The sequence below is a fragment of the Gallus gallus genome, chromosome 27 (genome assembly GCF_016699485.2).
Source record: "Gallus gallus isolate bGalGal1 chromosome 27, bGalGal1.mat.broiler.GRCg7b, whole genome shotgun sequence".
Taxonomy (NCBI): Eukaryota; Metazoa; Chordata; class Aves; order Galliformes; family Phasianidae; genus Gallus; species Gallus gallus.
The window spans coordinates 4559093-4582511 of NC_052558.1; the positions used below are offsets into that span (position 1 = coordinate 4559093).

The window sequence follows — 23419 nt, forward strand, 5'->3', positions numbered from 1 at the left end:
TTCTTTTTGCACTGCAGAAAAGTGTAGTTTTATTAGAGGCACTATGGTTAGCAGATAGCAGAGCACCGGAGGCCCTGCAGGGATTGCATTGTGAAGAACAACACCAAGGAGGAAGCAGAAAACTTTGGGAGTCCTGGCAGGGATTCATCGTCACTGCATGACGAGATGTGCAGATGGAGCTGTGCACCATGCAGGCCCACAGCGTGAGCTGTTTGTTATCCCTGCAGCTGGGGCTGCGCAGGTGGCAGTGGCTGGTTGGAAGAAGAACAGAGCATCGGTGGTATCTTAACACACTCTTGTCTGCCCTGGGGGAGGAAATAAGAAACGATTACTCTGTTTAATGAGGACATCAAGAATCTGCTGGCTTTACAGGTTTATCCATTGTTTAAGTGTCCATCCACGTTAGCAAGAGCGTGGGCAAAAAGCTCGCCAATTTCTGCAGCTGGAGTTAAGAGTGCAGTTTTCTGCACTCCGAAGTTAAGAGATTTGACTGTGAATGGTTTAATCCCTTCTGTAATTGTGAATGTGGAAGCCATAGCACAATGTTTAGTGTCGACCATCAAACAGCGGTGAAGTACAAAACATGAAAGCTGTGGGCACAGGAAAAAATGAGGATCCTTTTTGGAAGCTGTTCCTTACCTGACTTGTCTCCACCAGATTGTCCATGAGAGTAGGAAGTGGAAGAATAGGAGTGGGAGGTTCGTCCTCCTCCTTGGGGCATCCTGTCAGGGAAGGGAGTTGTGATCAAAGGAATGAGAAGAATGAGAAATACATTCCTAAGCAGACACACTGTGGCGTGGTGTGCAATCCATGTCACGGCAGGACTTTTCCTGGATCTTACAAATACTCCTTTTTATCTTTTTATTTCATTCCCTTCTAGCTCTATATTATGAGAAAGACATAGCAGCATAAAGTACAAAATGCTGTAGGAGTGCAGTTCTCTCACAGCAGTTGAGCATGCTCAGCTCTGGGCAGAGGTCACTACGTGCAGTTGGTCTTCTGCAGTGGTTCCTCTCACAGAATTCACTGTGCAAATGGGCCAAAAGGATCAGGGATACTGAAATAGTGTCAGTAGATACATGCCCTGCTTTCCTCTGTAATTGATTTGCTTACTGAGCATCTGATATTTGCATTTCAATGCAGATGCTGTGAAAAAACGTTACACCTGGAGTTTAACCAGGGTCTGATAGAACACTGTACTCTGTCCTTTGCAACTGTCAGCACAGAAAGCACTGCACTCTAATGTATGCCTGATTAACAAACAGATACATACGCAAGGTCTTGCTGTCCCTCATTGAGCAGTGCCCGGTACTGAGCAATCTCCTGCTCCAGGCGGGTCTTGATGCCCAGCAGCATCTTGTACTCCTGGTTCTGCCCCTCCATCTCACAGCGGATGTTGGCCAGCTCCTCCTCTACAGAGTTAATCTGCCCTTGGATTTGTTGCAGCAGGCAGCCATAGCGAGATTCGGTCTCAGCCAGGGAGTTTTCCAGAGAGTTTTTCTGGAGATGGAAGGCAGGGGGTTAGGAGCAGAGCTGCACCCCAGAGGCAGTTTCCCATCCCAAGGAGCCCAGGGCCCCCAGCGGTGCCGCCCCACGTACCGTGCTGAGCTGCGCCTGCAGCTCGATCTCCAGGTTCTGCATTTCGCGCTTCAGCTCGGTGAGCTGGTGGCTGCTGGTCTGGATGTCCTGGCTGCTGGAGGTGACCTGCCGGTTGACTTCTTCGATCTGCGGGGGCAAAGCAGAGCTTTCTGAGCGGGGCCGTCCCCTCGTGGAGCAGATCTGCTGCCTGAGAATCAGGGCGGGCAGAGAGCTGCGTTCTGCTGTGGAAGGAGACTGCGCTGCGGGCACTGCTACGTACCTTGACTTCATACCACTGCTCAACCTCCCTGCGGTTCTTCTCAATGATCTGCTCGTACTCATTTCTCAGGTCATTGAGAATCTTTGTCAAGTCTTCTCCGGGAGCAGCATTGACCTCCACGCTCACATCTCCTCCGGTCTGAGACTGCAGCTGTCTTAATTCCTGCAGGGTGTGAGAGAAGGCAGGAGCACAGATCAGTGCTGCTGTTGAGGGCAGTAGGTGAAGCAATACTGAGATCCCATGGTGATCTTTTGAATGTGAAGCACTGCTTAGGTCTTTTAAACTGGAACCTGAAGTGATTGTTGCTCTGATAAGGATGCACTGATACTGAGATATTATTAAACAGTGCAGTCTAATAAGGTCCTGTCTATCATCAACTAAAAGTCTGTTTTTTTTTTTTTCCTTTTCATCTTCAGCATATAATCCAACGTGGCTGATTAACATTTTTGTCACTGTAGCCATAAAGGTGTGTATTTTCACAGCTGTTGTGATTGCAGTTCAGTTCACACCTGTACATATAATAGCCAGTCCAAACCTATGCTGCCCAGGGTAATTTCATAAGATGTAGATAGTATTTGGTCCTTTTGGAGTTGCATAAGTAAGTTGACCGTACCTCCTCATGGTTTCTCTTCAAAGCAATCAGCTCCTCCTTCAGGGACTCCAGCTCAGATTCCAGGGAGGAACGCGTGTGGGTCAGGTCATCCAGGAGATTTCTCAGACCATTCACATCAGACTCCACGCTCTGACGGATAACCAGTTCGTTCTCATACCTTTCACCGCAGAAAAGAGAAGCATTACCCGTGAATTTCATTACAACCTGTAGGCATGGTCCTTCTACTTGGGAACGTGCATCATCCCCCACATTAATGAATCTCACTAAATTCGTGACAGGAATGACATGCACAGAGAGGTACTCACTTCATTCGGAAGTCATCAGCAGTCATCTTGCTGTTATCGATGTCCAGAAGCATCCTGTTGTTGTCCACAGTGGCAGAAATGATCTGCAAAAGAAGTGGTTGGAGAGGAGTCAGTCAGTGCTCAGGGTGCCGGAGAAGAAAGGAACCAAAGCTCTGAGAGGACTTCTGTGAGGATCTTAGGCTTGTTTGCTGCAGTAACACAGGGACTGCAGGAAGCCATTGACTTGCCGTGCCCAGAGGACTGGTGTGTGCTAGGTTTTGTTTTCCCCAAACATTTTGACCCAGTAATATTCAGTGGGGAAAGAATAGAAGAACATTTGTGCTATGAGGTCATCAACACTTTTAACTTTGAGCACTCGGTGTATAAGGAAGCTTTGTCTTTGTGTCTGATGGTGTGGTTTTTGCCCACTGGAGTTAAAGCTGACTGTCAGGGAACTGCTCCTTCAGTCTGACTTGTGTAGGAGTGTACAAAACCAAAGGCAGTGCAGGTCTTGCAGTGCAGGTGTTTGGCTTTGTGGGATGGGAGAAGCAGGGAAAGTGTGGAACCCCCCCGGAGCCGCCTGTGTGCTGTGGGGATTCAGCGACATGCTCCAGCATGCTTGGGCTGCAGGAGGCCCTGCAGAGCCTCGGGCTGTGCCCCCAGAGCCCAACCGTTCCCTGTGGGGCAGTATGGGGCAGCTGAGCGGCCCCCAGGACAGCAGTGGGTGGCCCCCAGGTCCCCCAGGCCGTGGGAGCCGCCAGGAAGGAGCGAGAGCTTTGGGGCTGCACTGGTGCAGGAGATGGAGGCGCGTTGCGGGGCTGCCCTACCTGGTTCTGGAGCTGCTCGATGGTCTGGTAGTAGGAGCTGTAGTCCTTTGAGACGCTGGGAGCTTGTTTCCTGTACCACTCGCGGATGTGGAGCTCGAGCTGGGCGTTATCCTCCTCCAGCCTTCGCACCTTGTCCAGGTAGGAGGCCAGGCGGTCGTTGAGGTTCTGCATGGTGATCTTCTCATTGCCGCTCAGCAGGATGTCCCCCCCGGCACCGAAGCTTCCCGCAAAGCCACCCCCAAAGCCTCCTCCCAGGCCCCCGCCAAAGCCGCCGGCGAGGCTGCCGGCACTCATGCCCCCGCCATAGCCAATGCCGCACGCTCCCCCCGCGGAGCTGCCCCCGCCTATCACGGAGGAGGCGTATCGCCGGCACGAGGTGGAGGAGCTCCTGCCACCGGCACCACCGCAGATGCCTCCCCCGCCTCCACTGCGGTACGAGGTGCTGGATGTCCTCTTGATGCTGCAGCTCATGGTGAGAGGTGGATGTTGTGCCCCGAAAGCAAAGCCTGCTGCAAGCTCGATGCAGAAGTGGAAGCGCTGCCTCCTGTCCTCGCCGGGGCCTCTTTATACCTCCCCGGGTGGGTGTCACCTCCAGGCAGTGCTGCTTCCCATGGGGTTTGCCAGCCACAGCGCTCATGCCAAAAGTGATGTGCTAAGGGGAATTTCTTTTGGGACCTGGGACAGCCCTCCCCATAGGTATTGTGTTTGCAGTGCTGATTCACACAAAGCACGCTCTATAATTTGGGGTGGGTGGCTGTGTGTTAGATTTTGTTTCAGATAGTACATTGCTGGCTACTTAATGAGTGAAACTCATTTTAATAGTTCCTCTTTGATCCCTGTCATTTTTTGTCCTGAGCAGAGGTGGTGAAAGCACCACTTTGTTACCATTCTTTAATTTTAGAGCTGGAGAAATATGAATTCAGGTCCCTTAATTTTGCCTTTAGAACTGACAGCAGCCGATATCTTTGGAAACAGCATCTCTGAGGTTTAGATGCCATCCTACAGAGGAAGCTCCTCATGGGCAGCGTCTTCATGGTGCTTACTGGTGAATCTCAGTAGAAGTGCTGCAGAGGCAGCGTTCCCGCGTTCACCAAACTCTGGCATCATCTCCAGGAAATAATGTGATGTCCTGCACAGAGCAGAGGACATGCAAAAATGCCATTCTTTAAAGCTGCTTTTAATTGTTTTTTATATTTGCTGGTTTCCAGACTATTCTAAGCAGGAAGAGATGTGTAGGGTTTACACCATACCACTGAGTATCTTGGAAGAGGACAAGAAGTGGATGCAGCTTTTTACCTTAACAAACAGAAGGCTGAGATGGTGTCAGTTTGCTCCTATGGAAGGAGACACTGCTGCTGTTTCAAATAAAGATCATTCTGTTGTCCACAGGGAAGGATGTTGTCTGGCTTGGAGTGCTGGAAATGAGGGAAAGCGTTTTGTCCATGGAAGCATAATGGTTTGGAAGGTGCCTCTGCTGTGGGGGCTTTGATGGAGAAGGAGGCAGCTGTGAGGTTGGCCTTGGTCCATTCATGGGAGGCATTAATTCTTCACATAAGGAGACTCAGCTGTGACCCTTTTGATCCCCAGTGCCTTCTGGCTTTGGTGCAGTGGCACAATCACAGCATTTGTCAGAGAACAGAGCAGGAGGAGCCCTTCTTTGGAAATGGGTTTTGCCATTAAATCACTTCTGGAGAACGTACATTTTAAGCTTGAGAGACAGGAGGCTCTTCATGGGAGGGGGAAACTTTGATGGGAATTCATCTCTACCAGTTCTCCTCGTGGGTTTCTTCACTGATGGTCCTCCTTGCACGCAGCTTCAAGTTGTGGCTGGGGCAACATTCTGTCTCTTGGCCAAACCAGTTCTGAAGGCCATAAAATCACTGATATGTGCTGTAATTGATGAGAGTCACGGAAGGCCATTCACCCTCCTTTTGGTACCACTACACACATTTCATAGATATGCTGAAGATAATTTAATACTTTGATCTTTGTAATTAGGATTGTTCATTTATTAGTAGCTCTCTAATTAGCTGCACGTCAGAACCAGTTGCTTTGCATATCTGCGACTGAGTCATCATTATTAAAAAAGAAAAATGATTTTCTCACAGGGTGTGATTCCTTACTCATATTTTCCCCATTAGATTGTTGAAATGCTCTTTTATTCTTCCTTATGAGATGTTTATTGCTGATTGGCATTGATGCCAGAGGTGTTGATTTTATATCTGCTTCTCAGTATTGTTGCATCATAACATCTGACCCAACAATTCCAAACGTTTCCCAACGCTGTAATTTCATACCATTGTCAGAGACGTTTTCTATGTCTCTATGTCTCACCGTCCCTCTTTTCCCTTTTTTCTAACAGCTGATCTAACTGTGATTATGGCTGTCACTGTATCACAAAGATTTACATTTCAGTCCTTCTGTTCTGCAGCTCCTTTCCGTGTCCCACGCAGTTTTGGTCCCGCGTGCTGTGGCTCTGTGCTTTGGGCTGAGGCAGCCACAGGGCTGTGTTGGAGGCACACACATCCTCAGCACTCCACAGAGCACCATTTCCTGGGGTGCCATTGGCATTCAGAGCCCTGCAGTGGCAGGAGGAGGTCAGCCCATGGCTGCTGTGGGGGGCACAGAGGCTCCTCAGCTCTGTGAGGAGACGGTGAGAGCACTGCCGTCATTCCTTGCCCTGATGGGCTTTTTGCTCACAGTCAGAAAAGTTGATCTGAAGTAACAGTGTTTTGAAAACTTTCTAATTGCTGTTTACTCACTGGTGAAATTGGGCTCAGAGCCACAAACAGATGCTCTGAATTGGCAAAAGAATCAAAATATTCAGTGGTTTTCACAGAAACTATGATGCCATCACTGGATGTATGTCCTTGGTCTCACAAGAGGGAGAGGACAACCTCAGAAGCATCTCCTGGCAATTAAGTGTTCTGCAGTGAATGAGTGCCCTCGTCTTGGTCCAAAGAGTGCTTCTCTGATCTGCTTCAGGAGAAACTTCATCAGAGCAACCCAAACGTAAATTCCATACTGCCAAAGCCCTTTTTATTCCCTGCAGATCCCTCCAGAACAATACACATCTGGTATCTTGCCTTGGGCAGTCGTGGCTGTGGTGCATAAGTGCCGGAGCAGCTGTTGGGAGGAGGCAGCTGGTGGGCCCAGGGGCAGCCCTGGTGATGGCACTGCAGCGTGAGCTGCTTTCTGCTCAGCTCTGTGTGTTCCATCGTCCTCCCTGGGACAGCTCTTGCTCCATACCCAGGTGGAGGTCAGCGCCCACTGAGCCAGTGGCAACATGCACAGGGTGGTTACGGGGAGGACTCAGCGGTGATCTAATGCTGCTGCAGTGAGTGGCGGTTTTATAGGACGTCCACTCCTTTCAGCCTGAAGATTTTTCATAGCTTTGGTTTTCCAGATGTAACTGGAAATTGCCATCTGTTTCACAATGCCCTCATACTCTTACAAACCGATACCAAAGCAGAGAAATGTTCTGTGCTCCCTGAAGCTCTGTGGTGTGGAAGGCTGTAGCTTTGGTCATTGCAGTGCTTCTCTGTGCTGCTGGAGGTTCAGAGCCAAACAAAACAGCTTTTCAGTGCTTATTTATACTCACTAACTCAGGGTTCGGGTCTCCATAGCCCTGCTGCCTCTGAAAGATGTCTTCGTAAGGTGTTTTTGGCTGCGTTAAGTGCAGCTGAGACCTGAATGAGTGGCATTCTGGCAGCCTTTGGAAAGGAAACTCATGTTTGCATTTGCTTTGCATCACTTTCTCTATTGTTAAAATCTTAAATGAACATTTTTTCTTTGGAATAGGGCTCTTCTTCATACAAATTCCTGATGGTAGCCTGAAAAAAAGTCAGTTTGGCAACCCAGCTTTTCAAGATGAGCAAGTATCTCACTGCAGATGCTGTGAGCTGCAATTATGTTACTGTGATGGCTGAGCCCAGCCACATAGTTACCGAACAACAGCTAACCTAAATAACGCTCTGCTGAGTTCCTGGGGGTGAGAAAGCTTCTCGCTTTGGAACCCTATGGAGGGAAACAGTGCCTCAGCCTTCAGTGAAATGGCAGGGCTGGTGGGTGGGGAGGCGAACAGGAGGTGTGTGCTCTCAGTGGGCTGAAAGCTGCCTTTGGGGAGCTGAAGCACAGTTATGGATTGAAAAGGGGACTGCTGTGTCCTTCAGAAAGCAAAATATGTACAAAGCATCTGTTCCAATATTGCCCTTTCATTCCCTGTTGTACTGCACACTTTTATCTTCTGAGAGAAACAGAAACAGAAAGAAAATACCACCCGTGGGGGAAACATGTCTCTGATTCCTCGGAAGGTGCTGTGTGAACCAATTAGAGACACGGACAAAAAGGCTCCTTGGCATTATATTAGTATTTAAGTTGGAATTTCAGCTGAAAAATGTAAGAATGTTTTTGCTGCATGAAACTAAATGGAACCTTGTTGCCTGCATTTCCTAGCAGAAGTTAGGGATCATTACTTTCTGCATAGCCAAAGGTGTGGAAATACTCAACGTCATGAAACCCACACATACTGCAGCAACCTGTACTGAGTCACACCTGGACTGGGAACTGTACCTATAATGAACCGAGTAAAGCCAGAGACGAATGGATTCTGATGTGTCAGAGCAGTGACAGTGAGCACAGTTTGGTGCAGTCACGGTTACTTAATCTTCAGAGATTACCCATCATTTTCCTTCTTTCCTTTAGCTCAGTGATGTCACCTGGGCACAGTGGCCATTTTCTTACAGCAGAATCGGTTGTTCTTAGCGTATGTTACAGACTGTGGGAGGACAACCCGTGTTTTGTTGGATGGCTTGACAGTATGTGTTCAAAGTTTGTTAAATTAAATTCCTTAGACATTTTTATTTGCATCAAAGAAGTGAAGTTTTATTCATGACAGTGTTAGCAGCAGAATTCAAGCTTTTAAACAAAGATCCAGTTGACAAAGACAAGTTGAGTAAGGCCAGCATTGCAGAAGGGAAGGAGGGTGATGAGGCCGGCGATGAGCGCTCCTCTGCACTGCTGCATCGCATCGGCTGTGCTGCAGAAGCATCGGGTTCTGTCTCTCATTGTCCGTGGGTCAGTTCAGTGCATCTTAGGAGGAGGATGCCAGCATCACTGCTGTTGCTCTAGCACACTCTTGACTGCCCTGTGAGAAACCAGAGGAAATCATTGACTGAAGGGGAATCTGATGTTTCCAGCTGAACTGAATTTTTTCACCTATTATGGTGTGTTAGCAAGAGAACAGTGGGAGCAGCTCAGATGGCTGCAGGCAGAGCAGTACTCTAAGCATATTATCAGAGTTGTTTATTATTATTATTATTACTATTATTATTACAATTTTAATAAGTTTTAATCTTTAAGGCTGTTATGAGGAAGTGTAATCTTACCTGTCACGTCACCAGACTGGGATTGAGAGAAGGAACTAGAAGAATATGACTGGGAGGATTTTCCACCTCCTTGGAAAGATCCTTGGGAGGCGCTGTAAGAAGAGAAGCCATTCACCAACAGTTAACAACAGCCACTGGATACTCAGTCAGAGAAGATACTGCTGTAGCAGCATGCACTAGAAGACTCTCTATGAAATTACAGACTCAAAAGGTGTATTTTTATTCCCTTGCTCTTAATATGGTATACATACGCAAGGTCTTGCTGTCCCTCATGGAGCAGTGCCCGGTACTGAGCAATCTCCTGCTCCAGGCGGGTCTTGATGCCCAGCAGCATCTTGTACTCCTGGCTCTGCCCCTCCATCTCACAGCGGATGTTGGCCAGCTCCTCCTCTACGGAGTTAATCTGCCCTTGGATTTGTTGCAGCAGGCAGCCATAGCGAGATTCGGTCTCAGCCAAGGAGTTTTCCAGAGAGTCTTTCTGGAGGTGGAAGGCAGGGGGTTAGGAGCAGAGCTGCACCCCAGGAGGCAGTTTCCCATCCCAAGGAGCCCAGGGCCCCCAGCGGTGCCGCCCCACGTACCGTGCTGAGCTGCGCCTGCAGCTCGATCTCCAGGTTCTGCATTTCGCGCTTCAGCTCGGTGAGCTGGTGGCTGCTGGTCTGGATGTCCTGGCTGCTGGAGGTGACCTGCCGGTTGACTTCTTCGATCTGCGGGGGCAAAGCAGAGCTTTCTGAGCGGGGCCGTCCCCTCGTGGAGCAGATCTGCTGCCTGAGAATCAGGGCGGGCAGAGAGCTGCGTTCTGCTGTGGAAGGAGACTGCGCTGCGGGCACTGCTACGTACCTTGACTTCATACCACTGCTCAACCTCCCTGCGGTTCTTCTCAATGATCTGCTCGTACTCATTTCTCAGGTCATTGAGAATCTTTGTCAAGTCTTCTCCGGGAGCAGCATTGACCTCCACGCTCACATCTCCTCCGGTCTGAGACTGCAGCTGTCTTAATTCCTGCAGGGTGTGAGAGAAGGCAGGAGCACAGATCAGTGCTGCTGTAGGGCACAGTGGGCAAACAAGTACTGAGGTGGGAGAGATTGGCCATCACATAGCATAAGTCTGATTTTTTATATTTAATTTCAGGAACCCTTAAATAACAACAAACAGTATCTTGAATATGCTGTTGATTACTGGATCTTACCTCCTCGTGGTTTCTCTTCAAAGCAATCAGCTCATCTTTCAAGGACTCCAGCTCAGATTCCAGTGAAGACCTAACCAGAGTCAGGTCATCCAGCATATTTCTCAAGCCATTAATATCAGACTCCACAGTTTGACGGATGACCAGTTCATTCTCATACCTTTACCACAGACAATAGAGACAAATGAGATGATGACTGTCAGCAGCATGTCTTTCCCATGACAATATCCCAATAAAACATGGAGGCTCAGTCACAGCACTTGGTGCAGTGCCGCGCCTGTTGAATTTATGAACAGGATAGGACAGACATGCGGGGTTCACAGGGAGGTACTCACTTCATTCGGAAGTCATCAGCAGTCATCTTGCTGTTATCGATGTCCAGAAGCATCCTGTTGTTGTCCACAGTGGCAGAAATGATCTGCAAAAGAAGTGGTTGGAGAGGAGTCAGTCAGTGCTCAGGGTGCCGGAGAAGAAAGGAACCAAAGCTCTGAGAGGGTTCTGTTGCAAAACTCAGCTGTTTATTGCTGTATTGCAGGGACCATGAGAGTGGATTGTGCTCCAAATTTGGTTTTCAAGGAAGCTCAGGCTATGCTGCTGTTCGTCAAATTGGAGATAGTTCTCCGTGACTCCTGGGGACTGCATTTATCCTTTTCCTGCAATGCAGGAAAATGTAGTGCTCCTTCCTAGTCTGCTTACTGCAATTTCTTGGAACTGAAATAAGACAGCTGTAAGGGAAGGCCTTGTTCCTTCGGGCTGACTTGAGTAGGAGTGTACAAAACCAAAGGCAGTGCAGGTCTTGCAGTGCAGGTGTTTGGCTTTGTGGGATGGGAGCAGCAGGGAAAGTGTGGAACCCCCCCGGAGCCGCCTGCGCGCCGTGGGGATTCAGCGACGTGCTCCAGCATGCTTGGGCTGCAGGAGGCCCTGCGGAGCCTCGGGCTGTGCCCCCAGAGCCCAACTGTTCCCTGTGGGGCAGTATGGGGCAGCTGAGCGGCCCCAGGACAGCAGTGGGTGGCCCCCAGGTCCCCCAGGCCGTGGGAGCCGGCAGGAAGCAGCGAGAGCTTTGGGGCTGCACTGGTGCAGGAGATGGAGGCGCGTTGCGGGGCTGCCCTACCTGGTTCTGGAGCTGCTCGATGGTCTGGTAGTAGGAGCTGTAGTCCTTTGAGACGCTGGGAGCTTGTTTCCTGTACCACTCGCGGATGTGGAGCTCGAGCTGGGCGTTATCCTCCTCCAGCCTTCGCACCTTGTCCAGGTAGGAGGCCAGGCGGTCGTTGAGGTTCTGCATGGTGATCTTCTCATTGCCGCTCAGCAGGATGTCCCCCCCGGCACCGAAGCTTCCCGCAAAGCCACCCCCAAAGCCTCCTCCCAGGCCCCCGCCAAAGCCGCCGGCGAGGCTGCCGGCACTCATGCCCCCGCCATAGCCAATGCCGCACGCTCCCCCCGCGGAGCTGCCCCCGCCTATCACGGAGGAGGCGTATCGCCGGCACGAGGTGGAGGAGCTCCTGCCACCGGCACCACCGCAGATGCCTCCCCCGCCTCCACTGCGGTACGAGGTGCTGGATGTCCTCTTGATGCTGCAGCTCATGGTGAGAGGTGGATGTTGTGCCCCGAAAGCAAAGCCTGCTGCAAGCTCGATGCAGAAGTGGAAGCGCTGCCTCCTGTCCTCGCCGGGGCCTCTTTATACCTCCCCGGGTGGGTGTCACCTCCAGGCAGTGCTGCTTCCCATGGGGTTTGCCAGCCACAGCGCTCATGCCAAAAGTGATGTGCTAAGGGGAATTTTGTCATAGGAAAGTAATACGCATTACTGTTCTCAAGTATGTCTGTGTTGATTCACACATGCACTATAATTTCATGTGGGTGGCTCTTTGTTAGATATTTTGTTGGATAATATAATATCTCATAGCTTTTATTAATCTGACAGTATATCTCCTGTAATGGAAGTTAATGAAGGCTCCGCCTTGGTTGTCTCCTTCGGACTTCCCTGTGGTGAAACTCGGCATTCCAGCTTCTGCCTTCCTTCTGCAGGCGCACACAATGGCTCCTCGCTGCAGCCGCCTCCAGGGGGCTCTTCGTTCAGTGCAGGATTTGGAATTGACATCGATTATTTAAAAATCTATTTCCATTTACTAGAAGCCGTTATTCTTTCGAAAAGCTGTGTTACTGCCTGTCATGGAAGAGAACCTTACTGTGAACTTTCTGCTGTTTTCTCGCTGCTCCTATCAAGGGAGCTCCTGGCCATACCCAATGTGCAGCTCTCTCTTTCTATAAGCACAGCAGGCCGACTTCCCTCCTGTTTCCTGCTGAAGGCAGAGGGTCGCAGCCTGTTATTCCTGTAGTCGGTCCTGCTGGGTATTCTTGCACAATACGCACATTTTCTTTGTCTGTTCACCGCTGGAAGTCAGTCCCTGAGCACAGCCCTGCTCTGCAGTTCAGCTTGCAAGGCCACATGCAATTGGAGCTGTACAGCGCCTGCCCCTGTGTTCCCCATGGGTTTCCCCGAGGACTGCATGGCCTGAGCTGCTTCTACTCACGGTGCCTGATGGGGCTGTGCCATAGACTGAGTCTTTAAGCCAGCTCTGAGGAGTTCAGGTGCTAGCTTCTCATTACAAGCAATAAGGCTCTGGCTTACGATCTGCCTGTTCTAGCAGCCCTTTCTCCTTCAAAGCATCATGCAGAAATTCCTGAGATTCCTGAAATGTGCACAGACTGCTCTGGGGGGGCAGCACTGCATACTTCATTTCCTTCGACCTCGGATTCTGTTAGGCTGCAGGAGGAGAAGTTGTTTTTTCAGTCGAGTCTCTGGAAATGGGCTTTCTCTGGGGGATGGGCTGCAGTAAAACAAGATGGTTTTGCTTCTATGATCAAAATTGTCTCAATTGCTGGAGAAAGCTAAACTACAATTTCTTTGAAATAATTAATATGAAAAAACAGGGAGCACATTGAGCTGGAGACACAAACACAGCTCCCGTAGCACAGCCTGCAGGCAGTGGGTGATGTGGGTGGGTGGGCTGTGGGGCTGCCTTGGCGTCTGCGGTCAGCAGTGTCTGTAGGTAACGTTGGATGTGGGTGGAAGAGTTTGTGGCAAAATTCTTAGCAGTCAGATCTTCCTATAACTAAAAATAAACACTGGTTGCTATAATGTGTTCTTCATTTGGCACAGGTAGAAGGCAAGTAGTGCTGTGAATACTAACTTGAAGGGAGTTTCTTAAAGGCCCTGTGAATTATGTTCCCCCTTTTCCTCTTTTTTCCTTCTGTTCAAAAACAGACCACATTTGTGTATTTCCAGTTTAAACTGATGAGTGCCAGATGAGATTTTCTAACCCACAAAGTGAAACTTGGCTTTCATTTCAGTCTGGTTCTGTGGTGGTTCATGTCTCCCTGTCAGGCCCAGAAGGGCACTCACTGGAGGCTGCTTTTATCAGCAGCGCTGCCATTCTGCAGTCTGCTTTACTGACACAGCTGCTGCCAAGGCTCAGAGCTCAGCTGCACTACCATGCGCTCCATTAAAAACAAAGGCACAGCACAGAATGCTCCAAGAAGATTATGATCTGCCCCACGTGCTCAGAAATGGAGCTTTAACTCTGTATTTCATTACCAACAGTTGCAGTGTATCATCAGCCTTTCTGCCTGGAGGCAAGTGTTGGCATGGCTTTCTGTTTTCTTTTTAAGTGTTCACATTTGCAGAATGGAAAAAGAAATCGTAGACACAGGATTCTGGTTGCATCAGACAGAAATGAAGTTTTATTAGAGACATTTTTCTCATACAGAACAACCAAATAACAAACTGGATGAATATGTAGAGCAAGCAGTTCAAGTGCAAGTGATTGAGCCCACAAAGCATTCTATGCAGAGGCAGTGCGTGGCACGCACAACAGCTGGCCTGTCAGAGCGGCTCTGACGGACCCTTTGGGCAGAGCAGCAGCAGTGAGGAGCTGGTAGGAGCATCTCCTTCCTCAGGAGCCTGAGGAATACCGGGGAGTTGGGCTGATTTCCCTTTGGCAGGTCTTGCACTGTAGAATCCTCAGTTCTTAATCAAAGGATTTTCTTCCGTAACCTGTTTGGTGATAAAGAAAGCATTAACTTCTTCAGTACTGGCAGCTGATTGCTGAGGCACCACATGTGGCACCAATGAAGCTTGGCTATGTGATAGATGACCGTAAATTGTCCCAAAAGCATGAAGGAACACTGCAGCTCAGTATGAAAAGTTCTGCAAAGAATTACAGCTGGGTTTTTAACCACATGACTTGGTGTTATCATCCTGAAAACTGAACCAAAACTGAAACTGTGTCTTAACCAGAGCTGACCCTTCGCAAACGGATGTGAAATACATTGTCATAAAAGTGAATCTAGCACTTTCCAGAAGTGCTTTGTTATCCTTGGTGCTGTTTGCCCACAGGAGAAGATACTGGCATATTGGATCAATTGTAAGAATGGGACTGGGGAAGCTGTGCCTGTGTCAGAGTTCTCACCTTGGCTTTCACCACCGCCCCTGCATGACTGAGACTGGGAAGACGAAGAGTAGGAGTGGGAGCTGCTGACGCCTCCTGAGGTCCTTCCTCCTCCTCCGCTTCCTCCTCCTCCAATGATGCAGCTTCCTCCGCTTCCCCCTCCTATTCCTCCGCTTCCCCCTCCTATTCCTCCACTTCCCCCTCCTATTCCTCCACTTCCTCCTCCTATTCCTCCTCCCATTCCACCACAGATGCTACCACTTCCTCCTCTTCCTCCTCCGGAGAAACCACCACCTCCTATTCTGCCGCCTCCCATTCCTCCTCCCATTCCTCCTGCTGGGATCCTGTGAAGAGAGAAAAAGACAAATAACAAGTCAGTCAGATGCGCTGCTGTTCTCAGAAGCACTGCACACAAGTTTGCACTTCTCCTTTCTGTACTTTTCCTTTTTGGAGCCTCACACAGATCAAAAAGACAACTGAAACCTTTAGTTTTAATCCGTACAGGCCTTTTCAAGGTGACTTCCATCTGCTGAATTCCTGCCCTTTTCTGGCACTGGGGTAAAAGCAAGGTCACATCTGGGGGTTCCCTCGTCCAGCCCAAAGCGGAGAGTTCAGAATCTCTGCACTGATATTTTTCTCAGACAGTTTCTATTCTGAATAGATTTGCCAAGAGATTTATAGTACCTCAAACCTGGGAGGTGATTGGTTAAGAAGGCTGATTAGCCCCATTTTAGTACAAAATCTGTCTCACAAATCTAAACTGTTATCTTACAGTCTCTGACTATTTAGGCTTTTGCATAATGCTGTGTCCTTTTGTCAGTGTACATACACGAGGTCTTGCTGCCCTTCCTCGAGCAGTGCCCGGTACTGAGCAATCTCCTGCTCCAGGCGGGTCTTGATGCCCAGCAGCATCTTGTACTCCTCGTTCTGGCTCTCCATCTCGCAGCGGATGCTGGCCAGCTCCTCCTCCAAGGGGCCAATCATGCCCTGGATCTGCTGCAGCTGCATGTTGTAGCGGCGTTCTGTGTCCTCCAGGTTGGACTGTAATGAGTCTACCTGCAAGTGGAAGAAAGAATACAGTGTTTGTGGGAATGTGCCAAACTGAACTCGTGTTGGTGAGAAAATGGGAGATCTGCACAAAACAGAGAGAAGCATGTTTTTGATAATACACTTCAGCACCCTGTTCTGTACAGATGGTACACACTAGTTGTACCCAACCTCCTTTCATTCTAAGGGCACCTGCAGCCTGTGTTACAGGGGAAGCAGAAGCAGCCACCATTACTTACCATGCTGAGTTGCGACTGCAACTCAATTTCCAGGCTCTGGTATTCACGTCTCAGCTCAGAGATCTGTTGGTTGCTGGACTGTATCTCCTGGCCGCTTGAATGGACTTGTTGGTTAACTTCTTCCATCTGAAAAATTGTCATACAAAGCTGAGGTCTTTCTGATTATAAGAAAACATTATGGTGTTATCATAAAAGCATTTAGAAAGCAATGAATATGTATAAATAAAGATGTAATGTAGACTGTCTGTAGATTTCCCTTATGCCACTCTGTTCACCCACACCCAATCCCTGTGTCATTCACCTTGCTGCTGGAACACAGGGATTGCACTTCTTTCCATACTCGAAATCACTTAGTAGTCCCTTGTATAATACCTGATAAGTTGCCTGTGCCCTACTGTGAGTGAATAGAATTGTTTGTGAAAGATTTACTGACCCAAGGAATCTCATACTTTACCTTGGTTTCATACCAGCTTTCCACCTCTCTTCGGTTGTTCTCAATAAGCCGCTCATATTCACAACGCATTTCATTTAATTTTTCCATCAGGTTAGTGCCAGGAGTAGCATTGACCTCAACATTGACATCACCACTAGACTGTGTTTGCAGTCCTCTCATTTCCTATGAGAAAGAAAACAAAACTTGGAAAGGTTGAAGGTGAGGAGAAATGTTGAAAAGGAAGGGACACAGATCCTCCTAGCAGCCAAGTCTCATTGCTGCCAGCAGAAGAAATGCACAGGAGATTTTTGGAGTGATGATTTTTCATTAGTTATTATTCTGAAGTGTAGAGAAACTTACCTCTTCATGGTTCTTCTTAAGGTAGATCAGTTCCTCTTTCAGAGATTCAAACTGTGTCTCCAAGTCCGATCTGGAGAGAGTCAGTTGATCCAAAAGTGGACGTAATCCATTAATATCACTTGCCACGCTCTGGTGGAGAGTATACTCAGTCTCATACCTAAATCGCAGACGAGAAAGAAAGTGAAACTGCTGCCAGAGCTCTCTTCTCTCTTCGTTATGCACAGTTCCCATCTTTGGTCAGAAGTCCCATTGGTTTGTTCTTAGAAGCAAGGACCTAATTCTCTTTCTCTCTCCAGTGGGATTGTTTGATTTCAGTGAAATTACTCCATAGCATTTCTCTGATAAAGTTTATAAATCTATACAGCAAATATGGAGAAACAGAATGTTGTCCTATAAGCAACACTCATCAACAACTTCTCTGAAGCAAAATACTAATGAAAAACACAAATTCCTGCTCACAGCGCTCTTCCCAACAACAGCCTTCTCTGCTGCTGGAGCCAAGATACTGCAGTATCTCCAAAGATTGACTGGCAATACAAACTCATGGTTGGAAAGGGACCAAAGACAACAAGAGACAGGAGGAAAAGACTCACTTCAGTCTGAAGTCATCCACGGTCATCCTGGTGTTGTCAATGTCAAGAAGCATCCTGTTCAGGTCCACGTTTGCACCAACAATCTGCAAGGGAGAGGGCAGATGCTAATTGGCCAGCTGTCTTTTCAGTCTGACACACAAACAGAGGGAAGAAATCCCTGTGCATTAGCACATTTCAGAGCATCTCTGAGACAAGCTTGTCCAGTCTACAGAGGCTACACAGAGAGAGGATTTTATTGCTTCCAGCTAAAGGAGTGCTTTTCTGTAGAATCAGCACTGGTTGGTGCCTCGGCTGTCAGTCTCAGTTTATAGGTATCCATCAGAAGTGCTATACTGTGTTGGAAAGAATAACAAAATAAACTCTATACTTCCAAAACAATGGAAACATTTGCCTTACATTTGGCATCAGTATTAAAGTAGGAGACTCTGGAACAGCTGAGAGCTGGAATGGGACTGAGCACAGTGGCCCATATTAACTCATCCTATACATTCACAAACAGATTCAATTTAGATGGCCACTGGAAGCACAACAGAAGCAAACAATGATTCTATCTCCTCTTCAGGAGAGCGAGAAGCAAACAAAGGCACAGCACTGAAGGGAGCCCTGGGCACCAAATGGTGCTGCTGTGTTGGAGCACAGACATCAACCAGAGCGGAAGAAAACTGGGAGTAAGGCTTTGTCATCACAGCTGTCTGCATCCTGCCTAAAGTAAGGAAAGGAATATGTTACCTTAAATAGGAAAATTGTGCTGTAGCAAGTCTGAGACCATTCTAATGAGAGTCTGCCCAAAGTTTGCCAAATTACTCATACCTGGTTCTGCAGTTCTTCAATTGTTCGGTAATATTGGCTGTAGTCCTTGGAACCAGTGGGGCCTTGCTTTTGGTACCACTCCCTGATCAGACGTTCAAGGTGAGCGTTTTCTTCCTCCAAGCCTCGTACTTTATCCATGTAGGAGGCCAGGCGGTCATTGAGGTTCTGCATGGTCAGCTTTTCGTTTGTGGAGAGCAGTCCAGAATCTTCACCAAACCCCACTCCGCCGAAACTGCCTCCACCATAGCTGCCCCCACCAAAGCCACCGCTGCCCCCAAAGCCACTGAATCCACCTCCGCTGTATCCACCAGAACCACCACCAAAGCCGCCTCCTCCATAACCACCTCCCATGCCCCCAAAGCCACCTCCACACGATCCGTATCCTCCTCCCATACTTCCACCCATTCCTCCTCCGTAGCTGCCACCGCTCATTCTCCCATAGCTACTACGGCCAATCCTTCCGCAGCTGCCGCTGCTGAACCCCCCTCCATAGCTGCTCTTGGAACCTCCTCCACCAAAGGTTCTCCCAGAAAAGCCTCCGCTCCCTCCGGAGGAGGTGTATTTTCTGGTGGACACTGAGGAGTATCCCCCAGACTTGCGGATGCCGCAGCTGCTGCCCCCTCCACCGCCGCCACCGCTGCCACTGCCGCATCCGCCACCACTGCTGCTGATCCTGGTGGTGCTGGAGGAGGATTTGGTGCCACAGCTCATACTGGCAGCAGGCAGGAGTCTAACCACAATCCGAGTTTAGGTGCACAGCCTGATAAGATTCAGGACTGTAAATTTTCATCCCCAGCACTCTCTATTTATACTTTTGACAGTGGGTGTCACCACCAGGGAGTTCCCTTCTCCCGGGGCATTTACCGGCCTTGTTGTTTGTGCCAAGGATAATTTGCTGAACAATATTTTTCTGCTGATATCGCAGGCAATCTGTCCCATTGCTGAATTTATGGTGATTGGTTAAGACCAAACGTTGTGCTTTCTTTGGGTGGCATTCTTTGCATTCAGCTTTTCTGGTACCAGTGGCCTCCTGCAGCCCAGGTCTGCTTCACAGTGCAAAAACAGGACCTCAGCAGGGTCCTCTTGTGCTCGTGTGGGAGTGACGGTACTGTACAGGGAGAAGGAAAGAAGATGATGCCCAAATCTCTCATGTTAAGACTGTGCAATTATAGATTTATTTATTCATTTACATCCCTTGCTGAGGTTTTTGTAGCTGCTGTTATCAGAGGCTGTTTTCTCTTCTGCTCTTTCCTACTTTGTGCATTTAAGAACTTTTACACTGCTTTATTGTTATTATTACTGTTCTTATTATTATTCATGGTAAGGCTTTAGTATTCATGGTAAGGTTTTAGTAATAAGACTTGACTACTGAGATTGTCCATCTCATGTATCTCTGCCATCACTCAGAAGATGTATTTATGGATGAGACTCTGTCAAGCAGTGCATTGCTGTGTGTTTTTAAAAGTCAAAAGCCTTCCTTTGTGGGGAAATGTTAGCTCAGCTCACAGGACAGCTGTCCTAGAACTCAAAGGGAAGAAGCTTTTTTTCACCAAGGATATGTTGATCTAAAATCATATGAAGATTAGGGATGCTTTAATCACTCTATAAAGTCAAAGTAAATTGCAGCTCAATTAGAAGCTTTATTAAGCCAGGCAATGATCTGCTAACCACCGTGTGGGAAGAGCTGTAAGGTTTAAGGTAAAACAGCTTATTGTCTCTATTGTGCTTTACCTTGTAGACAACAGAGCGATTGTGTGAGCTGTGTGTGCTACTTACAGTGCAGCGATCAGTCAGCTCTACAATAATACTGAGAGCAAAGCTGAAAGGCTTTCACTGTTTGGCACACAGTGCTGTCTGAGCCTTTGGTTCTGAGCACCGTCACCTGCAGAAGTTCTCCTTGTGTTATAGTGGCTCATCTTTGTCCTGGGTGCAAGCTAAATATTTTGGTTCCAGTGCAAATCTGTTCCTCAGCATCAGCTGTCTACTCTTACTTACATCCTTCTGTGATAGGTGTGCATTCTGCCTTGCAGTGCTGTTCCTGCATGCAGATGGCAGAGCACAACCAGCAGCACCCCGAGGGACCCTGCACGTGGATCACACGTTGCTGCTTTCCACACTGCTGTCTGTATCCATGTGCACAATTCTTCTACAGACTCTACTTCTGCTTCTCCAGGCCTTTTTATTCATATTAAATTAAACATTATTTAACATTTTCTGCCTGGATGCACTGTACTCTGCTTTGGACTGTTGCTTTATTGCTGCTTGTGCAATCTCTTTCAAAAGCTCTCTGATCTTATCTTGCTGTTTTATACTCTCAATAGCTGACAGATGATGAAAGCTTTCAGTTGCCTTGATGATGTGATCCTATCTCTGGATGGCAGTGGGGATGGCAGTGTCACCTCAGCGGCATAAACAGTTTCTGGGATCTGTGTTCTCCTGCTGTGTTGAAAGGCATCCTTTACAAATCAAAAGCATTTGGTTTTCGTGTTGCTCAGTGTGTGGGTCGGGCAGGGTGGTGAGAGGGGCCCTTCCTCACAGATCCCACCACAGTCAGCCTTCCATCACTGCTGCTGGAGATGGTCCTCATTGGTGCTTCACAGACAGGCAGAGCACTCAGTAGGTTTGTTAGTGATAAAAGGCAAAAAAACAGAGTCTCTTAATCTGTTTATATATTTCCTGAGTACCTACGTTGTTTTCTCCTCGATGTCTCCTGTTTCTATGTGTACTTGTTCACTGCAGGGACTCGTAGATACCTGAAGGTTTTCCTGGTGAGGGCACATCTCGAGGCATGCTTGGAAAACATCAGAAAAGCAATGAGAGAAAGGAGCCATGGCATGGAGCTGGAGGGCTTCAGATGGCCTCAGCCTTTCATTTTCCTTCTGTTTCTTACTGCTATGCGTGTACACAGGAGGAGCACCAACAGAAGGTTTTGCCTTCAGATCTTTGGTAGCTTTTAAGTCGTATGCTGATAGGATGTTCCTTATTGTGTTGTTCGTATTTCCTTCTTGCTACCAGTTTGTTGTTTGTGTTTATGGAAATCTGCTGCCTCTCAGGCTTTGCTGTATTGTTCAGAGCTGTAACTTCCCCCTGGGATGCTTTGTTTCTGTCACAGCCGATGTGCTCTCAGGAGATGCAGTTTGTCTCTTCAGACCCCGATACGGAAGTTGCAGATGTGTTGCTGCAGCATGTGCTGTGCTATGCAACACTGTTGTTTCCAAATCGGCCCAGAATAAAGACATTTATGGCCACAGCTGCCAGCATTGCTCAGCCTGCAAAGATCTGAGTGTTTTGACAGCGCTGCCTGCTGTGCTCAGCACGTCACGTTTCAGGTACAGCCGACATTCCTGACACTCAGCTTTGTCTTCCTTTCGATCGGACCTCCCTGATCCGTATCAGAGAAGCGGCTGCGTCCCTTCAGAGTGAGGATGGAGCTGCTGCAGGGTGAGCAAAGCAGCCTCAGTGTGCTGCAGCTGGAGAGAATGTGTGCTCTCTGTGGGTCTCCATACCAGAAAATTTACACAGCTCCCCTACACACAGTGCCATGCTGATGCCATGCCTCAGGCAAGTGCTGGAGCTATTCTCTTGATCTGTTTAATAATCTCTTTCTATCACTCCTAGCAGAAATTTTTGTAAGAGGAGGTCTGTATTCATTTGGGAGTCAGTGTTCTCTCCTGATTCCCACTTCATCTCAAAATACTCCTCTGAAGCCACAATGATTTCTGAAGGAATTTGGGTGGACCTGGTGCAGGATGGCTGGAGGTCGCACTGTGCCCTGAGCCTGAGCTGTGGGCTCCTGCTCTGCTCCTGTGCCTTGCGGAGGGTCAGGGCCGTGTCCTGGGATGCAGCCCTCATGGTGATGCACGTGGGTGCTCCCATGGGCTGCAGGACGTGTCCCCCCACTGCCTGCCCCCAATGAGACAGCCCTCACTCATCCCTTCCTTCGTCCAACACCCACAGAGCTGCTGTCCCTCACTGCACTGGTTTTGAGCGCAGGTAGTTTTGTGCTGACAGCACAGTGCTGTGCTGAACAAAAGGGAGAGAAGCAGAACACTGAAAATTGGAAATTCCATCTGTGTGTTCAGATGGGCACAAGAATTGCTCTGGGAGCTCTGGAGCAAACGCACAGGAGTGTGTGCGCACGTCTATTTTTGCCAAAGGTTGTTCTGAAGGTCCTGTTCCAACACGCACTGCAATCTTCTTCTCAGAGCACTAATAGCAATACCAGATAAGTATCCAAATTGCAACATTTTGTGCTCATAAAATTAAAGCTCATTATGCAGATTAATGCCTAACAAAGTGCGTGCAAATAAAACCTGCAGGGCTGCCCTCCCTCCTGTCAGTCCCGCTCAGGTCCTGCTCTGAGCGCACCCCGAGCTGTGACAGTTCCATTTTTCTCCAGGTTTGCAGTGGTTTGGGTTCTGTGGCTCCGTTCCTTCACACACATATTTGTCCCTGTTGTTGCTGTTGTTACATGGCTGCTCGCCCATAAGCAGGTACTGCTGCACCAGTGCTTTAAATGCAGATTTTGTATTTTAAAAAAAAAAGGAAAAATGAAAGAATTCTTAACCTGGCGCTTCCTTCCACACTGCAGTACCAATTCATCCCAGCGCAGTCTCCTGTCTGTCTGCTATGAGCACTGATGAAATGATTAAGTCGGGATGTTCTGAAGTTCATTAGCGGCTTCTATTTACTTTGTCACGTACTGTAAGGTGTAGCAAATAATGCCTGCATGACAGATACAGACACAGTGTGTACATTATAACAGCACTGTAGCAGCCCGTTTAAGAAAGGCACAAATTTTAGGTAAGGAAGCAAGTTTGGGTCAGGAAATGTTAGGAGGAAAACAGTATGGGCAGCGCTGAGCAGTAAAAGTGGTAGCAGTGTTGTATTGGTTATCCTAATTACTCAGAAATGCCTCCTTATTTCTGAGTGTGGTTACAGCCTATCCGTGTCAGCACTTACATCAGCAGCACACTGTGCTGTAACGGGCACTCATACACCACACTGCCCCGCGGCTCAGGGACACATCTCAGTGTGACCCCTCTGCAGGGCTGTGTGCCTCACAGCGACGGGAGGGCACTGAGAGCAGTGAGAGGACGTTGGGCTCATGGAAGTAGAGGATGGAGGAGCGGCGCTGCGGCAGAGCAGCACAGTTGTGTGCCCTCTTTGCTTATCGCCCCGAGCAGACGTACCAGAAAGCCGTCACGGCCTGCAAGAAGTGCAGAGTGAGCGGAGCAGGCAGGGAAGGCCGGGTCAGCTGGCAATGCAGACATGTGGTGCTGCAATGATTTAAAGGGACGCAGATGGTTTTGCAGTAGGATGAAGTTGAGAACCAGCATT

At 48.6% G+C, this 23419-nt stretch overlaps 2 protein-coding genes across 4 annotated transcripts; both read right to left on the bottom strand.

The window, feature by feature from the left end:
- LOC100857659 (keratin, type I cytoskeletal 42-like) lies at nt 1-11802 on the bottom strand. 3 transcript variants are annotated; one of them, XM_025144238.3, is made up of 8 exons: nt 11264-11802; nt 10488-10570; nt 10156-10312; nt 9807-9968; nt 9548-9673; nt 9221-9447; nt 640-722; nt 1-305 (listed from the first exon to the last, which is right to left on the bottom strand). In XM_025144238.3, the coding sequence occupies exons 1-8, from the start codon at nt 11732-11734 to the stop codon at nt 286-288; spliced, it is 1329 nt and encodes a 442-aa protein (XP_025000006.1). In that variant the 5' UTR covers nt 11735-11802; the 3' UTR covers nt 1-285. The 3 variants fall into 3 exon arrangements, with proteins under 3 accessions (XP_025000006.1, XP_003642867.2, XP_004948661.2); XM_003642819.5 differs by lacking the exons at nt 9221-9447; nt 9548-9673; nt 9807-9968; ... (1 more) ...; nt 10488-10570; nt 11264-11802 and adding exons at nt 1274-1500; nt 1600-1725; nt 1859-2020; ... (1 more) ...; nt 2777-2859; nt 3583-4121; XM_004948604.4 differs by lacking the exons at nt 1-305; nt 640-722 and adding exons at nt 8423-8728; nt 8970-9061.
- Nucleotides 11803-13861: 2059 nt separating this feature from the next.
- Nucleotides 13862-18859, bottom strand: KRT10 (keratin, type I cytoskeletal 10-like). The gene is made up of 8 exons (XM_001235181.7): nt 18080-18859; nt 17270-17352; nt 16677-16833; nt 16338-16499; nt 15884-16009; nt 15427-15653; nt 14619-14941; nt 13862-14203 (listed from the first exon to the last, which is right to left on the bottom strand). Exons 1-8 carry the CDS (start codon nt 18788-18790, stop codon nt 14178-14180), a joined length of 1815 nt encoding a protein of 604 aa, XP_001235182.3. The 5' UTR covers nt 18791-18859; the 3' UTR covers nt 13862-14177.
- Between the last annotated feature and the right edge of the window lie 4560 nt (nt 18860-23419).

What these genes read in the sequence shown, in the direction of transcription:
- LOC100857659 (XM_004948604.4), bottom strand. Translation starts at nt 11,734, where the DNA reads ATGAGCTGCAGCATCAAGAGGACATCCAGCACCTCGTACCGCAGTGGA. An exon ending in TCGAGCAGCTCCAGAACCAG is followed by an intron (nt 10,571 to 11,263) that starts GTAGGGCAGCCC and finishes CTTCTTTTGCAG; the next exon opens with ATCATTTCTGCCACTGTGGA. An exon ending in AGCAGTGGTATGAAGTCAAG is followed by an intron (nt 9,674 to 9,806) that starts GTACGTAGCAGT and finishes TTGCCCCCGCAG; the next exon opens with ATCGAAGAAGTCAACCGGCA.
- KRT10 (XM_001235181.7), bottom strand. Translation starts at nt 18,790, where the DNA reads ATGAGCTGTGGCACCAAATCCTCCTCCAGCACCACCAGGATCAGCAGC. An exon ending in GTGGATGACTTCAGACTGAA is followed by an intron (nt 16,834 to 17,269) that starts GTGAGTCTTTTC and finishes TCTGCGATTTAG; the next exon opens with GTATGAGACTGAGTATACTC. An exon ending in TTAAGAAGAACCATGAAGAG is followed by an intron (nt 16,500 to 16,676) that starts GTAAGTTTCTCT and finishes TCTTTCTCATAG; the next exon opens with GAAATGAGAGGACTGCAAAC.